The sequence below is a fragment of the Malus domestica genome, chromosome 14 (genome assembly GCF_042453785.1).
Source record: "Malus domestica chromosome 14, GDT2T_hap1".
Classification (NCBI taxonomy): Eukaryota; Viridiplantae; Streptophyta; class Magnoliopsida; order Rosales; family Rosaceae; genus Malus; species Malus domestica.
In genome coordinates, this window is record NC_091674.1 from 18,972,531 (window position 1) to 18,991,937 (window position 19,407).

Here is a 19,407-nt window from a genome sequence, read left to right on the forward strand (position 1 = left end):
CTGCCAAGAACTTGCGTCCTGCTATTGAAAAAGCAACAACTGAACCTGTTGGCGAAGCTGAAAAAGCCACTGCTATGATCTTCATCCGAAGACATATTCATGACACTCTGCAAACTGAGTACCTTGCTGAGTAGGATCCACGTGCATTATGGGTCACTTTGGCTGATCGTTTCGATCACCAAAAGGACATATTCTTGCCTGAAGCAAGACACGACTGGCAGCACTTGCGCTTCCAAGACTTTAAGTTTGTGAATGAATATAATTATGAAGTTTGTCGAATCCGATCACTTCTCAAGTTTTGCAATGAAACTTTGACTGAAGAGGATCTCCTGGAAAAGACCTACTCGACCTTCTCTGCTTCTAATATTGTCCTGCAGCAACAATATAGAGCTCAGAAGTTCACTAAGTTCTCGGATTTGATCTCTGTTTTACTTCTTGCTGAAAAGCAGAACCAGCTGTTGATGAAGAATCATCAAGCTCGACCTACTGGGGCTACTGCTGTGCCTAAAGCACATTATAGCACTAATCAGCACCCAAAACGCCAAAAGAGGCGTGGTAAGGGCGGCCAGAAGCCATCCCACCAAGGTCAACAAAGTCAAGGCTCATCCAAGGGAGGAAACAAAGCCCAGAAGCGCCCAAACCTCGCTCCTAAGGCCCCGAACTTCAAGAATAAGGGCAAAACACTTGCCACAATGAATGACGATATGTGCTATCGTTGTGGTTCAAATGACCATTGGTCCCGTATTTGCCGTGCTCCCAAGAAGGTTGTAGATGAATATCATTCTTGTCGTAAGAATTTTGAATCAAACTTCATGCAAGTGGACGAACCGGAGAATACAAAGATGGAGGTTTCTGACTTTCAGGAGGATACCACTCCTATGGAAGATTAGAATCTTAGACATAGACTTTTTTTTTAGTTGAAATAAGACAATTGGGGCCGAATTCCACATAGTGGCCGCACCCCACCTTGTTTTTTGGTTGATTTTGAACAATTTTCCTTCATGTTTTGGATTATTAGTTGGCGATTTATTTTGGATATTCAGTTTTAGTCCTTGAATAAATGAACTTATTTTGAATTGATACTTGTTTTTATAAACTTTTATGCATGTGACAAATTCAAATTAATTTTTCATTCTAGGTATGACTAGTAGGAAAGTTAGTTGTCTGGCAGATAGTGCAACCACGCATACTGTTTTGCGTGAACGCATCTATTTCTCTAACTTCGTACCTAAGAATGCACCTCTGACAACCCTCTCAGGCCCATCCAACCTGATAGAAGGATACGGTAAGGCACGTATAATGTTGTCCAATGGTACAATCTTGACCATTGCTGAGGCACTCTATTCTCCATGTTCTGGAAGAACGTTACTAAGTTTCAAGGACATTAGAGATAATAATTACCACGCTGAAACCCACGTAGAAAACGGAGTTGAATTTCTGTGCGTAACTTACTACGAATATTGCCAGAAGCGTATTCTAGAGAAGATGGAGCGTAACCCGAATGGTCTGTATATTACGACCATACGCCCCATCGAATGCCACTATGTGGCCGGCCCTACCACAAGGACCGCGCACGAAATTACACTTTGGCATGATCGTTTGGGACATCCTGGATGAATAGCGATGCGCCGTATCCTCAAAACTTCACACGGGCATCCACTAACCCGAAGCTTAGGTTCGATCCATGAAATCGCATGTCAAACATGTTCTATTGGAAAGCTTATTACTAAGCCTTCTTATGACAAGATTCGTTCGAATCCTCCCATTTTGACTTTGCATTTCTCACGCATTTTTCCTTAGACTATGGATTTTGTCCCTACTTGGGTTTTTGCCATAGCTTTAGGGTTTTTTTTTAGTGAGACTTACTACTTATGCAAGTTCCTACCTTATTGAGAATAAGCGTTGTTACTTGGAATCAGTGCCGACGAGTCGACTTCCTCAACTTCTGCATGATGCTAAATCTGCCTTAAGTATTTGCACACTCAAGGGGGAGTGTTGTAAACATTCCTAGAATAAGTATGATTGTGTAAATCCTAGATTAGATTTGATTCTAGTTATCCTTTCCTATTACAACTTGTATTACTTGGAAGAGAAGGAATATCTTCTCTCCCTTTACTACTATAAATAAAGGTACAATGTAGGAGAGATAACAACACACACATTCCCCTACAATTCTACAAACACACATCTCTCTTCTCTCTCCCACTACCGCCGGCCCTCTCTATTTTGTCAGATAAAAATAGACCACAACAAAATGGGTATTAAATGGTTACGGTTAAATGGGTATGGTTAACCGTTTATAATCGGTTATGGGTATGGGTAAACGGTTATGCTGGTATGAGTATAAACGGTTATGGATAAATAACCGTGGTTATCTGCCACCATAACCGTTGCCCATCCCTACCCAGAAGTGGGGTTTGATTCCCTATGGCTTTACTTTGGAATTTTAATTTTTTTTGCATATTATAAATTTATTGAGCAAACAAATTTACACAAAAATATTCACCTTGTTTCGAATTCAAGACCCTTTGAAGATAGAAAAAAAAAGTCCTATAAAACAAACTTATTTTTTATTCCCTTATTTGTAATATTTCAATTTTATTGAATAAATTGAAAGTTAAGAAATAATATAAAAAAAATATACCGTTAGAAAATGAAGGCCCTTGTCTAAATTTTGCACAAGGCCCCTAAATTTTGCACAGGGCCCCTAAATTTTGCACAGCTTCCTCATAGATTTGAGGGTGCAAGGATCTTTGCTGGGCAATTATAATATACATCTGCCATGACATTGGATCATTGATACATGTTATCTACTGCACAGAGTATGCATGTAAAGTTGCATGGCAATTGGTACCTAGCTAGCCAATAAGGTTGCTCTGTGAGGACTTTTTACTGGTTTTTAATGAGGGATTAGTTTCATTTTTAATACGGATTATGATATTTTGTAGCGGTTCGACTGGCTACTGTTTATTTTAATTTGTACCCTTTAAGAGCACTCTCTATGATGTTCAGATTCGGAAATGCTTATTAATATGTTCTAATGTATGATGTCTCTCATTCTAAGTTCTTATTTATGATCCCACTAGAAACTACTTTTATTCTAGATAAGTTTAAAAAAAAAAAAAAAAAAAGTTCTTTGTTGATTGCATTTACTGTAAAGCTTGAGATAACGAGTGTTTCGTATTCTAAATTGTATATTTTTTCTTAAAAGCCGAATCGAAACCGTTTGAAACTACTCCAAACCAAATAAACAGTTTGGTTTCATTTCGGTTTGGCTTCAAAACTGCACTGAATTGAACCACAAAAAGTTTCAGTTTCAATTTTGAGTTTACTCAAAACCTCATTGAACCGAACCATGCCCACCCCTAACTTAAACTCGGAGCATATAGTGGTGAGCCCCAATCCCCAATTGCGATGGTGGTGGGCCTGAGCTTGGTCTCATATCAGTGATTCGTCCCCATATTTTTTATTTTCCACTCACCTCTAAGAGCTTTTCAGTTTGCTGCACCAAGTTTAAATTTGTCCCAAATTTATGCCTAATCCCTGACCCAAGCAACTACTTAGATCACCTTTCTTTGAGCATCACATGAGAACTCTCCTCTACCATCCCACTCCTCCGCCTACAAATCCCCAAATTGCCTGCTGGATTCTTGCTTTCGATTGAGAAGCCTCTATTGGCCACTGTGTTTGCTACCCACCTCGAGAGCGAGTAGTCTCTCACTTAAATAAGCTGTGCAAAACCGCTTTGAAGTTGGTTTGGGTCTATGCGCAGCCTCCTTCTACGATTTTGATGGTGTTTTGTCTTCTTGCTTTGTTGGCAGAAAATTATTCCCTTGTTGGTCCTCGGGTGGTGGAAGCGGTTGTTGGCTTTAGCTGCTTTTATCTTTTGTTGAGCTTTTTAGAGGCAAATTTATGTCTTCATTGTGCATCCTTGTAGTTGCTAAGTTAGGTATTAGATCTGTTAGTTTTGGTCTTGTTTGCATCTGTGGTTTTGTATTTTAGCCCTTGTGTTTTGTCGGTGCTGACCGCATATCGACTTACCCCGAAGTGCAAATTGGTGAGGTACATAGTGGTAATTGGGCCATCATGTGCTTTGCATAGGACTTTTTTTCCTAGGCTTACTAGCAGCTTTTATTTAATTTTATCACTTGTAACATTTACTTCCATCAATGAATGTTTGACGAAAAAATGGTTTATGGATTTTAAGCGGGGTTTGTGTTATTAAGTTGTCAAATATTTTAAGTCTTTGGAAGTTGTCAAATATTTTAAGTCTTTCGATCTAAATTAATAGTCTTATGAGCAATATGAATTTGATCGTCATGTGTCCTCAAATGAAGACCTTAGGTAAGCATGTAGGAGCTAAGGTTATCAGCTTAAATCCTCCTTATTACACACTTAAACAAAATTCTAATCAATTAAAAAAAAAGAAAAAAACAGAGAAGAAGGTTGCAAACTGCAAAACCCATCATCCTCGTTTGCATATCTAAACAAACATAGAACTAATGAAACAGAGTGTAAAAACCCAACAATCCCAATTCCATAAAACTCCAATAACTTTGCAACTCATTTCAATCGAATACTTCTTCAAGACCTAGACAACCCAATTACACAATTCAACCAGTTTCAAATAAACGCAATCCCAATCCCACAAATTCAATGAAATTCAAAACTCAGCACACCAAAAAAAGATTGGGATTGCTGAGTTTTGAAAATTGCTTTGCTCTTTTGCATCACTAAATCCTATTGGACTGTGTAACGCCACATGTATCTTCCCAATACGTTGTCGTTGAACAGATGAACCGTATTTAATCTTCAGTTTAGAGTGGAGAAACATGAGATGGGTTGCCACCAAGGTATAAAATATCGATGATATCGGAAATATCGGTAGTCTAAAAACACGGAAATTTCGATGGAAATATCAGGATATTATCGATATCGGTAAAAATTGAATAAAAACCACGGAAATTGTAAGAAAAACTTGGAAATTTTTATTGAAACTATGCAGGATGTTTATTTAGTCAATTATCTATTAGTTTATCACAAAAAAATTGAAAGGAAATGCATTGCAGGATAGATATAACTAATTTAAGTTGATTATATAGCGAACTGGCAAACATTGTGAGTATAGAAAATATGTAGTAATTAATGAAAGAAGTTTAAACACACCATAATCATTTATATATAATGAATTAGTACAATATTTTACACTTTATACATTGCATGGTAAGATACATGAGTGATTTAGTAAGGTTTAAAATATCGATGATATCAGAAATATCGGTAGTCCAAAAACACAGAAATTTCAATAGAAATATCGGGATATTATGAATATTTTAGACCATGGTTGCCACTGAATCTAATATATGAGTATGAGCCAAAAATCCAGTAGATACGAATCTAGTTACAAATCAAAAATCCAAATTGATACTTCCTCTTCTATAAATTGATAGAAGCCAGGTTTGTTGCAGAAATTAGATGACCAAAAAATAAACTCATTAAGTCTCGAATTTTAGTGCTTGCAAGTATACGATTCGGATGATAGTATAGCATATAAACACAGATATCATCCCACATAGATTGAATTGATCCAAGAAATCTTACTTACTATATTGAAACACATTATAATTGAGAAGCTTTAACGAAAAACATAGAAAATTTTGAATTAAAATGTAAATTAAATTAAGCATGAAACTAAACACATGGAAATAATAAAATTGAAAACATAAGATATGATATAGAGCTTCCGAATTCACCGTATACTTAATCCCCTTAATATGTTATGAACAAGTCTCCATATTAATGGTTGATTTTCCCTAAATTATTCAATGGCCATGTCATCTGAGTCATCAAAAGTATTCCTACGTGTCAATTCTCTATGGCATATAGACGAATTTAAACAAGTAAGAATCCATGTGCTACGAAAAAAGTGTTGGAGAATCACATAAACCTTCAAGTAGGAATTCATGGTATCGACTGTAAGAAGCTAAAACCCAAGATAAGTATGCATCTAATCTAACTTGCATCAAATCAACTTAATTAAAACCTAAACGATGATCAAGCATCTAAATAAAAACCAAGCACATAACAAATAACAAAGGATGCTCAATAAAGAAGAAAAACTTGATAATGAGAATGCCAAAAGAAAATTAAGTATTCATGATCAAGCCACATTGTAGCCTTAGCAAAGAAAAAAATTTGATCCCTTCCTCCTTGCCGCAACCTTCCTTTCCAATATGATGTGTTTGGTGGTTCCTTCCATCACAAGGATAATTAATCAATCTCCTTATATAAAACCTATGGCTAATGGGCTAGCAATTATGTAATTCAAATTCAACTTGGGCGAGAATCAAACTTAAGATTTAACACTTACCAGTGAAAATGAATACCGCTAAAACATAGTACTAAGTGGCAGGTACAATGGGGATCTTTTAGACTCACAAGTTTATTTATCCCTATATTAATCTAAGGGTCTGTATGAAATATGTCCTCACAGGTACTCAAAATGAGGACTTAAGGTGAGCACCATTGTACATTAAATATTCCTCTTTATTTTATAAGTTTGTACCCGTAAAAATATGCATACAAATACAATGATTCAATTTGAAAATCTTTTAGTTATTCATATGCATAAAACAAATAGATGATTTATCAGGAACATGCTACTTGTTCCAAAAAACTGTTGATTGATTAATACGTATGGATGACTAAACGATCACTAAATAAAATGATTTTTTGCAAGTATGAATTTTAAAATGATGATAAGGAGAATTAACAGTTCAAATTATAATATCCGTATTGTAAAGATACGCTAATTATAAAAGATGACAAGTAGGTTTCCCATTGGGGAAACACAAGTATTATCCTGATTTTTTTTTTGTGTTGTCAAACATTAGATTTTGTTAGATTAAACACCAGGTTTGAACCCACACTCTATACTCAACACTTTTTCACCATTGTGGTAAAGAGCCACTTTCCAAGTATTATCCTGATTTAATTACCTCAATATCTTCATCATATTTATTTACTAAATATTTTACGTTATATTAACTTATCAGTCTCCCCTGCAACAGAGAGATGGCAGCAACGGCGTCATTTAGGTGGATACTGCGGCTGCACAAGGACGTACCGAAAGCTGCTCGGTTCTATGCGCAAGGCTTGGACTTCACCGTCGATGTCTGTACTCTTCGCTGGGCGGAGCTGAAATCCGGCCCACTCAAACTCGCTCTCATGCAATCCCCCAAGTAATGCACACCACCTGTTTGATTATTTGCCTAGCAGAGTTGTTTCTCACTGGGTTTTTCCTCTGATCCAAAAATGTTTTCACTTTTTGTGATTTAATTTTAAAATAATTACGTTTGTGGAATTTATCTGCAATTAAAAGAAGGGGGAGATGCTAAATTGCTAATTCAAGTTTGCAGTGATCATGTAATGCAGAAGGGAATGGGAAACTCTTCACTTCTGTCTTTCACAGTGACTGACATTAATCAATCAGTGACGAAATTAATGGCATTAGGCGCTGAACTAGATGGTCCTATCAAGTACGAAATCCTTGGCAAGGTGATGACCAAAATTCCAACAACAAATTTAATATAAACTTCAATTTTCTACTGTTGTTACGGTGGGTGCAATGTGTGACCTAATAATATCTCCTGTCCAGGTTGCGTCCATGCGCTGTATTGACGGGCACATGTTAGGCCTCTACGAACCTGCCTAGGAGCTTCATGTCTGATTTATGCAACTAGATGTAGGTAGGCTGCTTGAAGCATTTGTTATGGCATCTTGAAATCTTCCGTGCACGTAGAGAAGATGTGAGAGATTTTTCCTTTTCTCGGGTTCCCTTCAACTATCGACAGTGTTTGTTCGTCCAAGTCTATCACGGCCGTGCATAGTGTATAAAGCAATGGACCTGGAAACTCGGCATGCAGTGTTACCACGAGTGTTTTGGAGGGAAGGAAAAAAAAAGGTTTTAGTTTATGTTCTAGATTACCTATCATGTAGATTGGATATTTCGGGTCATCCGTATCTCCTAGGAGAGATAGGAAATTGTCTTTCGATCTTTTACGTAGCGCAGCTGCTCTGCTTTGCCTTGCTATTGAGTTTTCATCTAGCAACTTCATTGAAACAACATGATTTACTTTGTAAGAACTGAAGAAGGTTGAACCATCAGTTTTATAATCTTTGGTGACCCTTCTGTGTGCTAGAATCTACTGCATTACACTGCCGATGCAAGTAAATAAGCTGAGGTTCAAAACATAGCTTCAAGCAATTCTTACCTGATTAACTTGGAGATGGAGATACATGTTTGCATGGAAGAATGGTGTTGCTCCAACCTCATAAATCGAAACCCGTTTTCTTGAAGCAGTTTCTACGTTCATAATTTTGCGTGTCCTCGTCTCGATCAAATTGTAACTATGTCCAACAGATACTTCTGATGATTTAATTCTCTGAAAGTGCAATCCACACTATTAAAACCTCGGATAATCAAGTGAACATGGTTTTGCAAAGAGCACTCAGACTAATGCGTCTTACACATAATGCGTCGTCGATGCTTGATGCTTCAAGGAGGTCCCGTGAAACAAAGTTCCTCCCAATGCCTCCGGCAACAATCTCATTTTCCGACGGGGGAACTGAATTCAGCGTAAAAGCCTGCAGTTTACGCATTCGTTTTTCTTTAGTACGAACAATTTTATTTAACTGATGCTGGAACAATTTGTTTCGGTCATTTCTTACCAGTCCATGAGTGTTGAGCCCAAATGCACAGCTAGGGAGCTCTCCTGCATAAGTGTAAGCCATGAATGATATCCCATTTGACAGAGTCCCCTTTATCAAGTAGCTGCAAAATTTCGAAAATCTCATTAGCTTTGCTGCTGCAATTTCCATTTCTTTTGGATAAATAGTTTGCTGAGATTTTAGAAGTGCAAGAGAGCATACGTGTGGCCAACCAGGGCAACATTTGCATCCTCATTGTGTGCCACAACTGCCATGGAATCACTAACAACAAGAACATCCGAGCAGTCATCCAGCGTATCAATATTCTGATTCATCGCCGTGGTCTTTGGGAGAAGCGGAAGAATCTCCTTTCTGAAGTTGATTAGTATTATCTGCACACATGATAATCAAACAATCATAATGCCACCAATAGAATTAATGGGACAATTAAAATGCTACCGACACTCCAAAATAGTCATTTTTACTCTTTCCATGAAAATACAGGTACAATTACCCAGCGAAAAAAAAAAAGAGATGAAAGAGTTGGAGAATAAGTGCATAACGAATATTTTGGAGCACCAGTAACTACTTTTATCCTCAGAACTCGCCCAAGTGTGTATTGTTATTACATCAAGAACTGGAACTCCACTTCCATCCGCAGTGCCAACGAGCTCCTCCCAATATCTCGGAAACTTGTTTCGGTTATTTTCTGTTAGAGACTGGAGAAGTGGCTGAAACTCTGGGGTTTGAGCAAAGGGGAGGAGTTGGTTGTGAAGAATGAGGTCTGAGGCCAGCCTGCTCTTTATCATGTCTGAAAATCTCTGGCCAATTAGGAATCCCATTGTGTAAGCATCTTCACAGGGTCCAACTTCAAACATCTCCAACCCTAGTTTTGCAGAGCTCCCCATTTTTCCGCTTCATGCAAAAGACGATTTTGGGAGGAGATAGCAAGTAGCTAGGGCCTTATCTTCTTTGATTTTCAACCCCCCACGTCGTTTGTTGGCTTTGCAGTTCCATTGTCGTATATTTTCTTTCCTTGTCGTACAGTCACCGTGTAGAAACGACATTCATTTAGGACAGTAGTTTTAGTGTGGAAAAGTACAACAAAAGCGTTATTGAGAAAACAAGAGAATCAAAATGTGGTTTCGATTAATAAATAATTTCATATTTTTCGTAAATCAATGAATACCTTATTTGCAGGATCTGGATCCTCTCCTGAGCTAATGGAGAGGATCCTCCTGATCAGTTATCATGAACCATTGGATTTTTATCCAACAGCTATAAATAAGGGGTTCCTTTAAAGTTATAATAATTATAACCGTTGGATAAAAAACCAACGGCCCATGATAACTGGTCAGTAGGATCCTCTCCATTAGCTCAAGAGAGGATCCAAATCCTTATTTGCAAACACCAGATCACTTAGAACAATATTTTTCCTCTTCAACTATAAATTCAGTAGTGGCCAAATTATTTCTTTATTGCCGTACGCGTTCCTATGTAGCCAAAGCTGATGACTTAATTCTAGTATCAATGAAGTTTCCCATGAGAACTCTCGAGTGATAAGACCAAATGATGAGCATTTCTAGTGTCAAAGGCTTTTGTTTCAGCCATCAGCAAGGGAAAAGTACAGTCTATAGCAAAGTATAAGATCTTGAGCCTCTCGATTAAGTTGACTACTTTCAAACAACACACTCACCAATCTACCCAGGATCATACGTCAACGAATTCATGGGATTAATGTGACTCGACGGACATGTCCAAGACCTCATGACCGAGGCAAACATGGTACATGCTAAATGCCGTACTGTTAGTGCATATCGATTGTAATTGGCATTTTCCTATCCTAAATCTTTATGATAAAGTTGAGTTTTAGATGTTAGGATTGGTTCTTTCAAGTTGTTGTAGATCGCACTAGGAAAAGAAAAAAAAAAGAACCTTTCTAGACGAAATAACTTTGTTGGGCCAAATATGTTTTCATCACTCTAATTTTGCCCGACAACATTCCGTCAGACAAAGTTCATCGCTCAAAACTCGTCGCTCAAATGCTTGCCTGAAGAAATTTTAGTATTTGTCTGGCAAATGGTGTTTGCTCGACAAAATAATATCATCGAGCAAATAGTGTTGACTGACTTGATCCGACGAATGAAACTTACCCGACACCATTATTAATTTCGACAGGTTTTTGAAAATTAAAAAATATTGGTTTCGACGAATTATTCATCGGCCAATTAATTTAAAGATAAAATATAAAAAAATACAAGAAATACATGCTCAATGAATGTATTCTCGAGCAAAGTGTTTAAATATTTTTTAAAATTTTGAAATTAAAACAATATTTATTTAAATAAATAAATAAATTCTAATTATATTAACCTAAAATGTTAAAATAAATCACAATATTAAAGAAATTTATTTATTTATAACAACTACCAAACCTTATTCTACTAAGTGGGCTTGATTGTTGTTAATTATATTAAAAATAAAATATTTGTACAATTGTATGTAAAACTACTAAACTAATTACGACTATTTGGGTAGCTGGTGGGTTAGCGGCTGAAAGTAGGTCAGAGGATCGTGTAGGCGAATGATAGAAGTTGACATTGCGTGGGCTATCCCAAAATGTACCGTAAAAGGCCCTTATCTCGTTGGCGCACGTCTACTTCCCAAGCTTCACTAGTACAAAAAACAATTTGCACGACACAAATACTTTCGTTGAGCAAAGTCAAAAAACGATGCCAAAAAATTAGCCCAATGATATCTTCGTCGCACGCAAACCGTCATGCAAAGGTCGTGAAAGTAAGGTATACACAACGTAGGTACCTACGTCGCACAAAAGGTCTTTGCGCAACGCAAGTTATTTCTTCATCACACAAACCCTTTTTTGTTTTTGACAAAAATATTTTCCATTTAATTTTTAAAAAATATTGTAATTAAATTATAAACAATAATTAATAAACCAAGAAAAAGTATTTAATTATAAAATATATGAAAATGTACATACAAGATGTCTGAACATAAAAGAAAAACTACAACAAGTAGTCGTCTAGGTTTGATGCATCGGCAAAGTGCCTAGAAGGTCGAAAGTGAAATAAGATCAGGTACTGGCATCGAGATTTGGAAGCCGAACATATGTAAGGCCCGTAAGATCATACTCATTTTCTCGTCCTGGATCGAAAACTAGGCTGCAATCTGGGCTTTCCAGGTTGCAATCTTACCCTTTAGGGTTTCCAAGGCACTCGTCTCACAAACCCGCGCCTTCCCCATACCCCAAACAACCTTGCCATGACGACGACCGAGCTTCTAATCCAAGATCTTAGTCACGATCTGAAGATCTGCATCCTCGGGTACAGTGACGTCCTCGATTGGGGTCTCCAGGGGAAGTTGTGATGCTGCTTCTTAGAGAAAGAAATAAGTGCAAGAAACGACGGAGAATTCTGCACCTTAAGAAAATAACAATCTAGAACGCTTATAAAGAGAGAAACTCTCATTGCAGGGAGGAGAAGATACCAACCAAGGTGGATTATTAGACTCTTACATCCTGGACCCACACCCGCCCCCCAAAAAAAAACACGACCTTCTCCACCCTAAGACCATCTCCAACCGAGGGCTGGCCAGAGGGCTCGTTTTAGCCCTCTGGCCCTCCAAGATATTAATATTTTAATGAACAGTACAATGTCATATTTGCCTCCGTCTCCAACCGAGGGTCAAAGGACCATAAGGCTCGTTTTAGCCCTATCACAAAAAATCGTCTCCAACCGTGGGCTAAGGGGTCAAACATAATTTATTATTTAAATTTAAAACTACAACTTAAATTCAAAAACTACAACTTATATTTAAAAACTACAACTTAAATTTAAAAACGACGAATTAAATTTAAAAACTTCAAATTAAATTTTAAAACTAAAAATAAAATTTAAAAACAACATTAACTTGAATTTAAAAACTACAACTTAAATTCAAATCCTACAGCTAAGTGACGTCAGCTAGCCGTTGGATTTGAATTTTTTTTTTTTTTTTTTTTTTTGCTATAATGGCTTAGGAAGTTATAGGAAAAAAATATAATTTAAAAAAATGAAACAAATTTTGTATAATAGAAGTTATAGGAAAAAAATATAATTTAAAAAATATATATAAAACAAATTTTGTGAAATAGAAGTTATAGGATAAAAATAGAATTTAAAATAAAATAAAACAAATTTTGTGAAATAGAAGTTATAGGAAAAAAATAGAATTTAAAATAAAGTAAAACAAATTTTGTGAAATAGAAGCTATAGAAAAAATGGAATTTAAAAACAATATGAAACAAATTTTGTAAAATAAAAGTTATAAGAAAAAAATAGAATTTAAAAAAAATATGAAAAATAGTAGTTATAGGGAAAATTTTGTAAATAAAAAATAATAATAAAACTGTCAAAAAAAAAAAATTCAAATGCAACGGTTAGCTGACGTCAGCTAACCGTTGCATTTGAATTTTTTTCTTAAGCATTCCTGTAGGTTATAACCGACAGGAAAGATGATTTTTCTGGCCAGCTTCGGGCTGGCTGGCTGGCTGCATACAACCAGCCCTCCAGCCCTCTTCGATTCCATGGGGCCCTCTCAGGTTCCACAGCCCTCTGGCCTAACCCTCAGTTGGAGATGGTTTTCGGGCTATTTTTAGCCCTCTGGCCCTCTGGACCCTTCGATTGGAGATGGCCTAACCCACTCTGCCCTTCTCAACCCCAAAAAAGATACAAAAAATAAATGTAAGGTGTGTATAGTGTGTGTGTGTGTGTGTGTGTAAAGAAAGATAGAGCAAACAAGGAGAAATGTTAAGAAAATATTTGGATAATCCTCTGCAGTTCCCTTGCCAATGTTCTGTGCTTCAAAAACATATCGATAAAGGCCAATCTCAAGTTTTTAACTTCATTTTTAAAGTCAATTGATGTCTTCTGCCTACTTGTGCCTATCAAAAGGGGCAGTATACAGAATATATGAGGAGTAAGTTTCAAAGGAACTAGATCATAACACATGACATTTGAAAGACATTTAATCTAAACTCTCACCATCTTCTAGAAGCTCTTTCTCAAGTGCATCATACAATGCATCCTTCCTTGCATTTGAAACTAATCAATTAGCAGCCAAAGTAATATCATATCCTTTCTTGCATTTGTTCACATATATATAAAGCAGTATTGCAAAGGTAGAAACAATACTAATTCAAAAGTAGTTTTTGTTGGTCAATTCCAAACACATGTTTTACTTGAAATAGCTGAAACAATAAATATAAAAATATACACACGTGTATAGTTTCATATCCTTTCTTGGCAACGGCAAATCAAAAGGACACTTAACAAAAGTGAAGAACCTTACCCCCAATCCCTGAATTAAGCTAATCAAATACCAATTAAACTCTAACAACCTCAATTAAGCCAAAGAACATGAAAAGGATGTACTACCAAAGCCGATGGGATTATCATATAACTCTCAAACTCCGTGGATGGCTATTTGAAGGTTCTAGATTTTAGTTGGGAAGAAAATTGTTAAACAAAGCAATCAAAATTTTAAGCCAACATTAAAAGCCAATAACGTATACGATTTTGAAATAATATACAGGGCAGGCAAAACAAACCCATTAGAAAACCTTAGTGCAACACATTTAACTTTCATACGAAATTCCATTAGACTGTATAATCCACTTACATATGAAATATAATAATATTCTAAAAGCATTCAATCAAGTGAAAATGAACATAAAAGCATTCAATCATCTGATTATTTTCACTTCCAACTTGCTCAGCAACCAAACAGGAAATTGAATACGTTGTCAAACAAGGTTAGAAAATGGCATCATATTTTTTATTGTGCACCAACAGAAAAGGGTAAGGGAGGTCGCACTTGGTGCGATGGCAAGTGCCTTCGCCCATGAGCGGTAGGTCTCGGGTTCGAGACTTGGGAGCAGCCTCTCCATAAATGGGGGTAAGGCTAGCCGACATTCACCTCTTCCAGACCCTGCGTAAAGCGAGAGCCTTGTGCACTGGTACGACCTTTTACCAACAGAAAAGGGTAAGCATTATGTCTTGGGCACGTTGTGCTCAGTTTTACCAAACACGGGCCAAATAACAAAGAAACCAATTACCAATGAACAGGCTCTAATTCTGAACATTCTACAATCTCACTATCTTCACCAAGAAAGCAGTCTCCGACTGGCTTCCACATGAATTTTGTTTATTACACGAACTTTCATATCCACCATAACCGCAGCCTTTGTACAAAGAAAGCTAAATAACAAACAAATCAAACTCGCTGCCAAAACCAGAGTAGAAATCTCAAAATTTGTCACTCTATCAACCGAAACCACCCCAACTACTCATATTACCAAATCCCAGCTCACAAATCTCACCCTAACAACAAACCCACCATTACCCACTTCCCCAAATCACAAAAATCACCCACTCTACCAAAATCAAAACCCTAAGATGTCACCAACAAAAAACAACCCACCAATTAAAAAATTCACAAATTTGCAACCATTCCATTCCGAACTAAATCACAGATTTGCAACCAATTAAAAAAACATTGGGAGAGAGAGATGTGAATGGACCTTCGGAATTGAGGAAACAGCGAGGAATTCCGACGGAGGTTGGAGCGGAGGAGGAGCAGATGGGTGGGTAGTGGCTGTTGTCTTTCTTCATCTTTGTCTTTGTCTAACGGAGGGGCAGAAAAGAGCGAGACGGAGTGAGAGAGAGGGCAAGATGAGCGAGAGGAATTTGGGAATATTTAAAAACAGCGCCTATTTTCTTCGATTGCACGGCCAAAATTTTAACAAATTGCACGACGCGTATATACATTATGACGCCACGCTCTTTGCGCAACAATCATAATATGGCGTCGCGCCAGTTATATATATTTTTTAAAACAATTATTATAAAATTTATTGAAAATATGATTTTACTCCCTTCAAATTTAATTTTCTTTTTTTACATAAAACCTACAATAATATATTTTTCTAACAAAAATCCGTTCCGAACTACAATAATAAATTTAAGCAAATTTTAACAAAAAACTCCCGATATTGTTCACTTTAACAAAAAACCACATTTTTACACTATAAAGTTAATTATGATACTATTCACTCTACCCTTTATTTTATCATTATCTTTAAAATTCAAAATTTTTAAGTTTTTTTTATTAGTTTTCCTTAAATTTAAAGTTACTTAATAAATATACATATCATTCAATTTCTTAAGTGTTATATTTACAAAATAAAAAAAATTTAAAGCTACTTAATAAATATATATACCGTTCAACTTGATGGGATATGCATTCTACAAAACTAGTTTCAACGATCCAACCGTTAAACTTGTTTGTATATACTTTGAGATCGCATACGCCAAAAAATCGCAAAATACAAACATTTAGAGATCAAGCAACTGGAAAAAAAAAATTTCGACGGTTATTTAAACTCTAATTTTGATGATTTTTTATAGCTATACTCTTTGACCCTATATGAATACAATAATTGTATTCGATCTTCAATTTACAATATTTACACAAGTGGATACCACAAAATCTTATGTTATACTTAATAAAAGCATAAATAAACTCCCAAGTGTTAGTGAATATATTATTTGATTGGATACGCTATCTACGAAACTAGTTTCAATGATCCAACCGTCAAACTTGTTTGTATATACTTCCACATCGCATACGCCAAAAATCATCAAAAACAAACCTTCAGAGATCAAGTAACGGGACAAAACTTTTCGACTGTTATAAACAAAAAATCAAGATTTAACGGTTATTTTAACTCCGATTTTGATGATTTTTTATAGTTACACTACTTGACCCGATATAAATACAATGAACGAATTCAATATTCAATTTAAAATATTTACAATAGTGGATACCACAAAATCTTATGTTATACTTATGAAAGTATAAATAAACTCCAAGTGTTAGTGAATCTATTGTTTTGATAGGATACGCATTTTACGAAAATAGTTTCAATAATCCAACCGTCAAACTTGTTTGTATATACTTCGAGATCACATACACCAAAAATCGCAAACAACAAACATTTAGAGATCAAGTAACGGGACAAAACTTTTTGACAATTATAAATGAAAAATCACAATTTAACATTAGTTTTAACTCTGATTATGATGATTTTTTACAACTACACTATATGAATACAATGAATGAATTCGATCTTCAATTTAAAATATTTACACTAATGGATACCACAAAATCTTTTGTTATACTTAATGAAAGTATAAATAAACACCAAGTGTTAGTGAATCTATTTTTTTTATGGGATACGCATTCTACGAAACTAGTTTCAACGATCCAACCATCAAACTTGTTTATATATACTTCGAGATCGCATACGCCAAAATTCGCAAAAAAAAAAAAAAAAACATTCAGAGATCAAGTAATGGGACAAAACTTTTCAACGGTTATAAACGAAAAATCACGATCTAACGGTAGTTTTAACTCCGATTTTGATGATTTTTTACAGCTACACTCCTTGACCCTATATGAATTCAATGAATGAATTCGATCTTCAATTTAAAATATTCAAACTAGTGGATACCACAAAATCTTATGTTATATTTAATAAAAGCATAAAGAAACCCTCCAAGTGTTAGTGAATCTATTGTTTTGATGTGATACGCATTCTATGAAACTAGTTTCAACGATCAAACCATCAAACTTGTTTGTATATACTTTGAGATCGTATACGCCAAAAATCACAAAAAACAAACATTCAAATATCAAGTAACAGGACAAAACTTTTCAACGGTTATAAACGAAAAATCACGATTTAACGGAAGTTTTAACTCCGATTTTGATGATTTTTTTACAGCTTCACTCCTTAACCCTATATGAACATAATGTACAAATTTGATCTTCAATTTAAAATATTTACACTAGTGAATAAAACAAAATCTTACGTTATACTTAATGAAAGTATAAATAAACTCACAAGTGTTAGTGAATCTATTGTTTTGATGGGATACGCACTCTATGATAATAGTTTCAACGATCCAACCGTCAAACTTGTTTGTATATCATTTGAGATCGCATATGCCAAAAATCGCAAAAAAAAAAAAAAAAAAAAAAACAAAGATCAAATAACAGGTCAAAACTTTTCGATTGTTATAAACGAAAAATCAGTATTTAACAGTGGTTTTAACTCCGATATTGATGATTTTTTACAGCTACACTCCTTGACCCTATATGAATATAATGAATGAATTCGATCTTTAATTTAAAATATTTACACTAGTGAATACCACAAAATCTTATGTTATAATTAATAAAAGTATAAATAAACTCCAAGTGTTAGTGAATCTATTGTTTTGATGGGATACACATTTTACGAAACTAGATCCAACCATCAAACTTGTTTGTATTACTTCGATACCGCATACGCCAAAAATTATAAAAAACAAATATTCAGAGATCAAGTAACGGGACAAAACTTTTCAAGGGTTATAAACGAAAAATCATGATTTAACAGTAGTTCTAACTCCGATTTTGATGATTTTTTACAACTACACTCCTTGACCCTATATGAATTCAATGAATGAATTCGATCTTCAATTTAAAATATTCAAACTAGTGGATACCACAAAATCTTATGTTATACTTAATAAAAGCATAAAGAAACCCCCAAGTGTTAGTGAATCTATTGTTTTGATGAGATACGCATTCTACGAAACTAGTTTCAACGATCCAACCATCAAACTTTTTTGTATATACTTTAAGATCATATTGTAAACACGGGAATTCCTGCGATGAACAAGACAAGAACACGTGTACAAAAAAATATTTGTATTAATGATTTAAGGGTTACAATCTCTTCTACAAATTTAGCCTCTGATTCTATCTTTGTAATGGGTAGATTTGATGTTGTTGATCCAAAGGGTCGTCGGGGCTTGATCTTTAGGATAAACAGATGATGAATGATGAACACTTTCTTCAAGGGCCATTGGGGCTTGATCTTGAATTAGTGAAAGTTTCTTCAAGGGCCGTTGGGGCTTGATCTTGAAAGAGGATTTTGACGAAGAACGAAGAGGGCTTTCTTGATTCTTCAGGATTTGCTTGAGAGCTTTAGAGTTTCGAGGCTTCAAGGCTTTGGTGTGATGTGAATTCTCTTCCAATTTGGGAGTAGAGAGAATGTATGTAAAAAATCCTCCCTCCTTTGCTTGATGGATAAACCTATTTATAGGTTTTGAGAATGAATCACCACCATCCATTTGTTTGGTGAAGTAAGTGGATGTTGTAGGTGGGATGAGTGTATGATGTATGTGAAGTGAGTGTATGATGTAGGTGAAATGAATGAGGGGTTGTAATTTTAATACAATTGTTAATACTTATTTCACCGAAATTTCAATGTCTACACGTATAGACCAAAAATCGCAAAAAAAAAACATTCAAAGATCAAGTAACGAGACAAAACTTTTCAACGGTTATAAACGAAAAATCACGATTTAACTGTAGTTTTAACTCCGATTTTGATGATTTTTTTACAGCTGCACTCCTTGACCCTATATGAACAGAATGAACATATTTGATCTTCAATTTAAAATATTTACACTTGTGAATACCACAAAATCTTATATTATACTTAATGAAAGTATAAATAAACTCCTAAGTGTTAGTGAATCTATTGTTTTGATGGGATACGCACTCTACGATAATAGTTTCAATAAT

At 35.4% G+C, this 19,407-nt stretch overlaps 2 protein-coding genes and 2 long non-coding RNA genes across 7 annotated transcripts; 1 reads left to right on the top strand and 3 right to left on the bottom strand.

Moving 5' to 3' along the window:
* Positions 1 to 6,841: 6,841 nt before the first annotated feature.
* Positions 6,842 to 8,185, top strand: LOC103411912 (uncharacterized). 3 transcript variants are annotated; one of them, XM_017325905.3, is made up of 4 exons: positions 6,842 to 6,977; positions 7,071 to 7,241; positions 7,419 to 7,557; positions 7,658 to 8,185. In XM_017325905.3, exons 2-4 carry the CDS (start codon positions 7,075 to 7,077, stop codon positions 7,712 to 7,714), a joined length of 363 nt encoding a protein of 120 aa, XP_017181394.1. In that variant the 5' UTR covers positions 6,842 to 6,977; positions 7,071 to 7,074; the 3' UTR covers positions 7,715 to 8,185. The 3 variants fall into 3 exon arrangements, with proteins under 3 accessions (XP_017181394.1, XP_008348748.1, XP_070668061.1); XM_008350526.4 differs by having other exon boundaries at positions 6,848 to 6,958; XM_070811960.1 differs by having other exon boundaries at positions 6,854 to 6,915.
* On the bottom strand, positions 7,399 to 9,787 carry LOC103411913 (uncharacterized). Of its 2 annotated transcripts, none has more exons than XM_008350528.4 (7): positions 9,339 to 9,787; positions 8,932 to 9,101; positions 8,731 to 8,833; positions 8,530 to 8,646; positions 8,274 to 8,444; positions 7,988 to 8,111; positions 7,399 to 7,906 (listed from the first exon to the last, which is right to left on the bottom strand). In XM_008350528.4, the coding sequence occupies exons 1-7, from the start codon at positions 9,615 to 9,617 to the stop codon at positions 7,770 to 7,772; spliced, it is 1,101 nt and encodes a 366-aa protein (XP_008348750.1). In that variant the 5' UTR covers positions 9,618 to 9,787; the 3' UTR covers positions 7,399 to 7,769. The 2 variants fall into 2 exon arrangements, with proteins under 2 accessions (XP_008348750.1, XP_008348749.1); XM_008350527.4 differs by having other exon boundaries at positions 9,273 to 9,709.
* A 3,728-nt stretch (positions 9,788 to 13,515) lies between these two features.
* Positions 13,516 to 13,891, bottom strand: LOC139191316 (uncharacterized). Its single transcript, XR_011575326.1, has 2 exons — positions 13,752 to 13,891; positions 13,516 to 13,651 (listed from the first exon to the last, which is right to left on the bottom strand). It is a non-coding gene; the product is annotated as an uncharacterized lncRNA (long non-coding RNA).
* A 452-nt stretch (positions 13,892 to 14,343) lies between these two features.
* On the bottom strand, positions 14,344 to 15,484 carry LOC139191315 (uncharacterized). Its single transcript, XR_011575325.1, has 2 exons — positions 15,290 to 15,484; positions 14,344 to 14,732 (listed from the first exon to the last, which is right to left on the bottom strand). It is a non-coding gene; the product is annotated as an uncharacterized lncRNA (long non-coding RNA).
* Between the last annotated feature and the right edge of the window lie 3,923 nt (positions 15,485 to 19,407).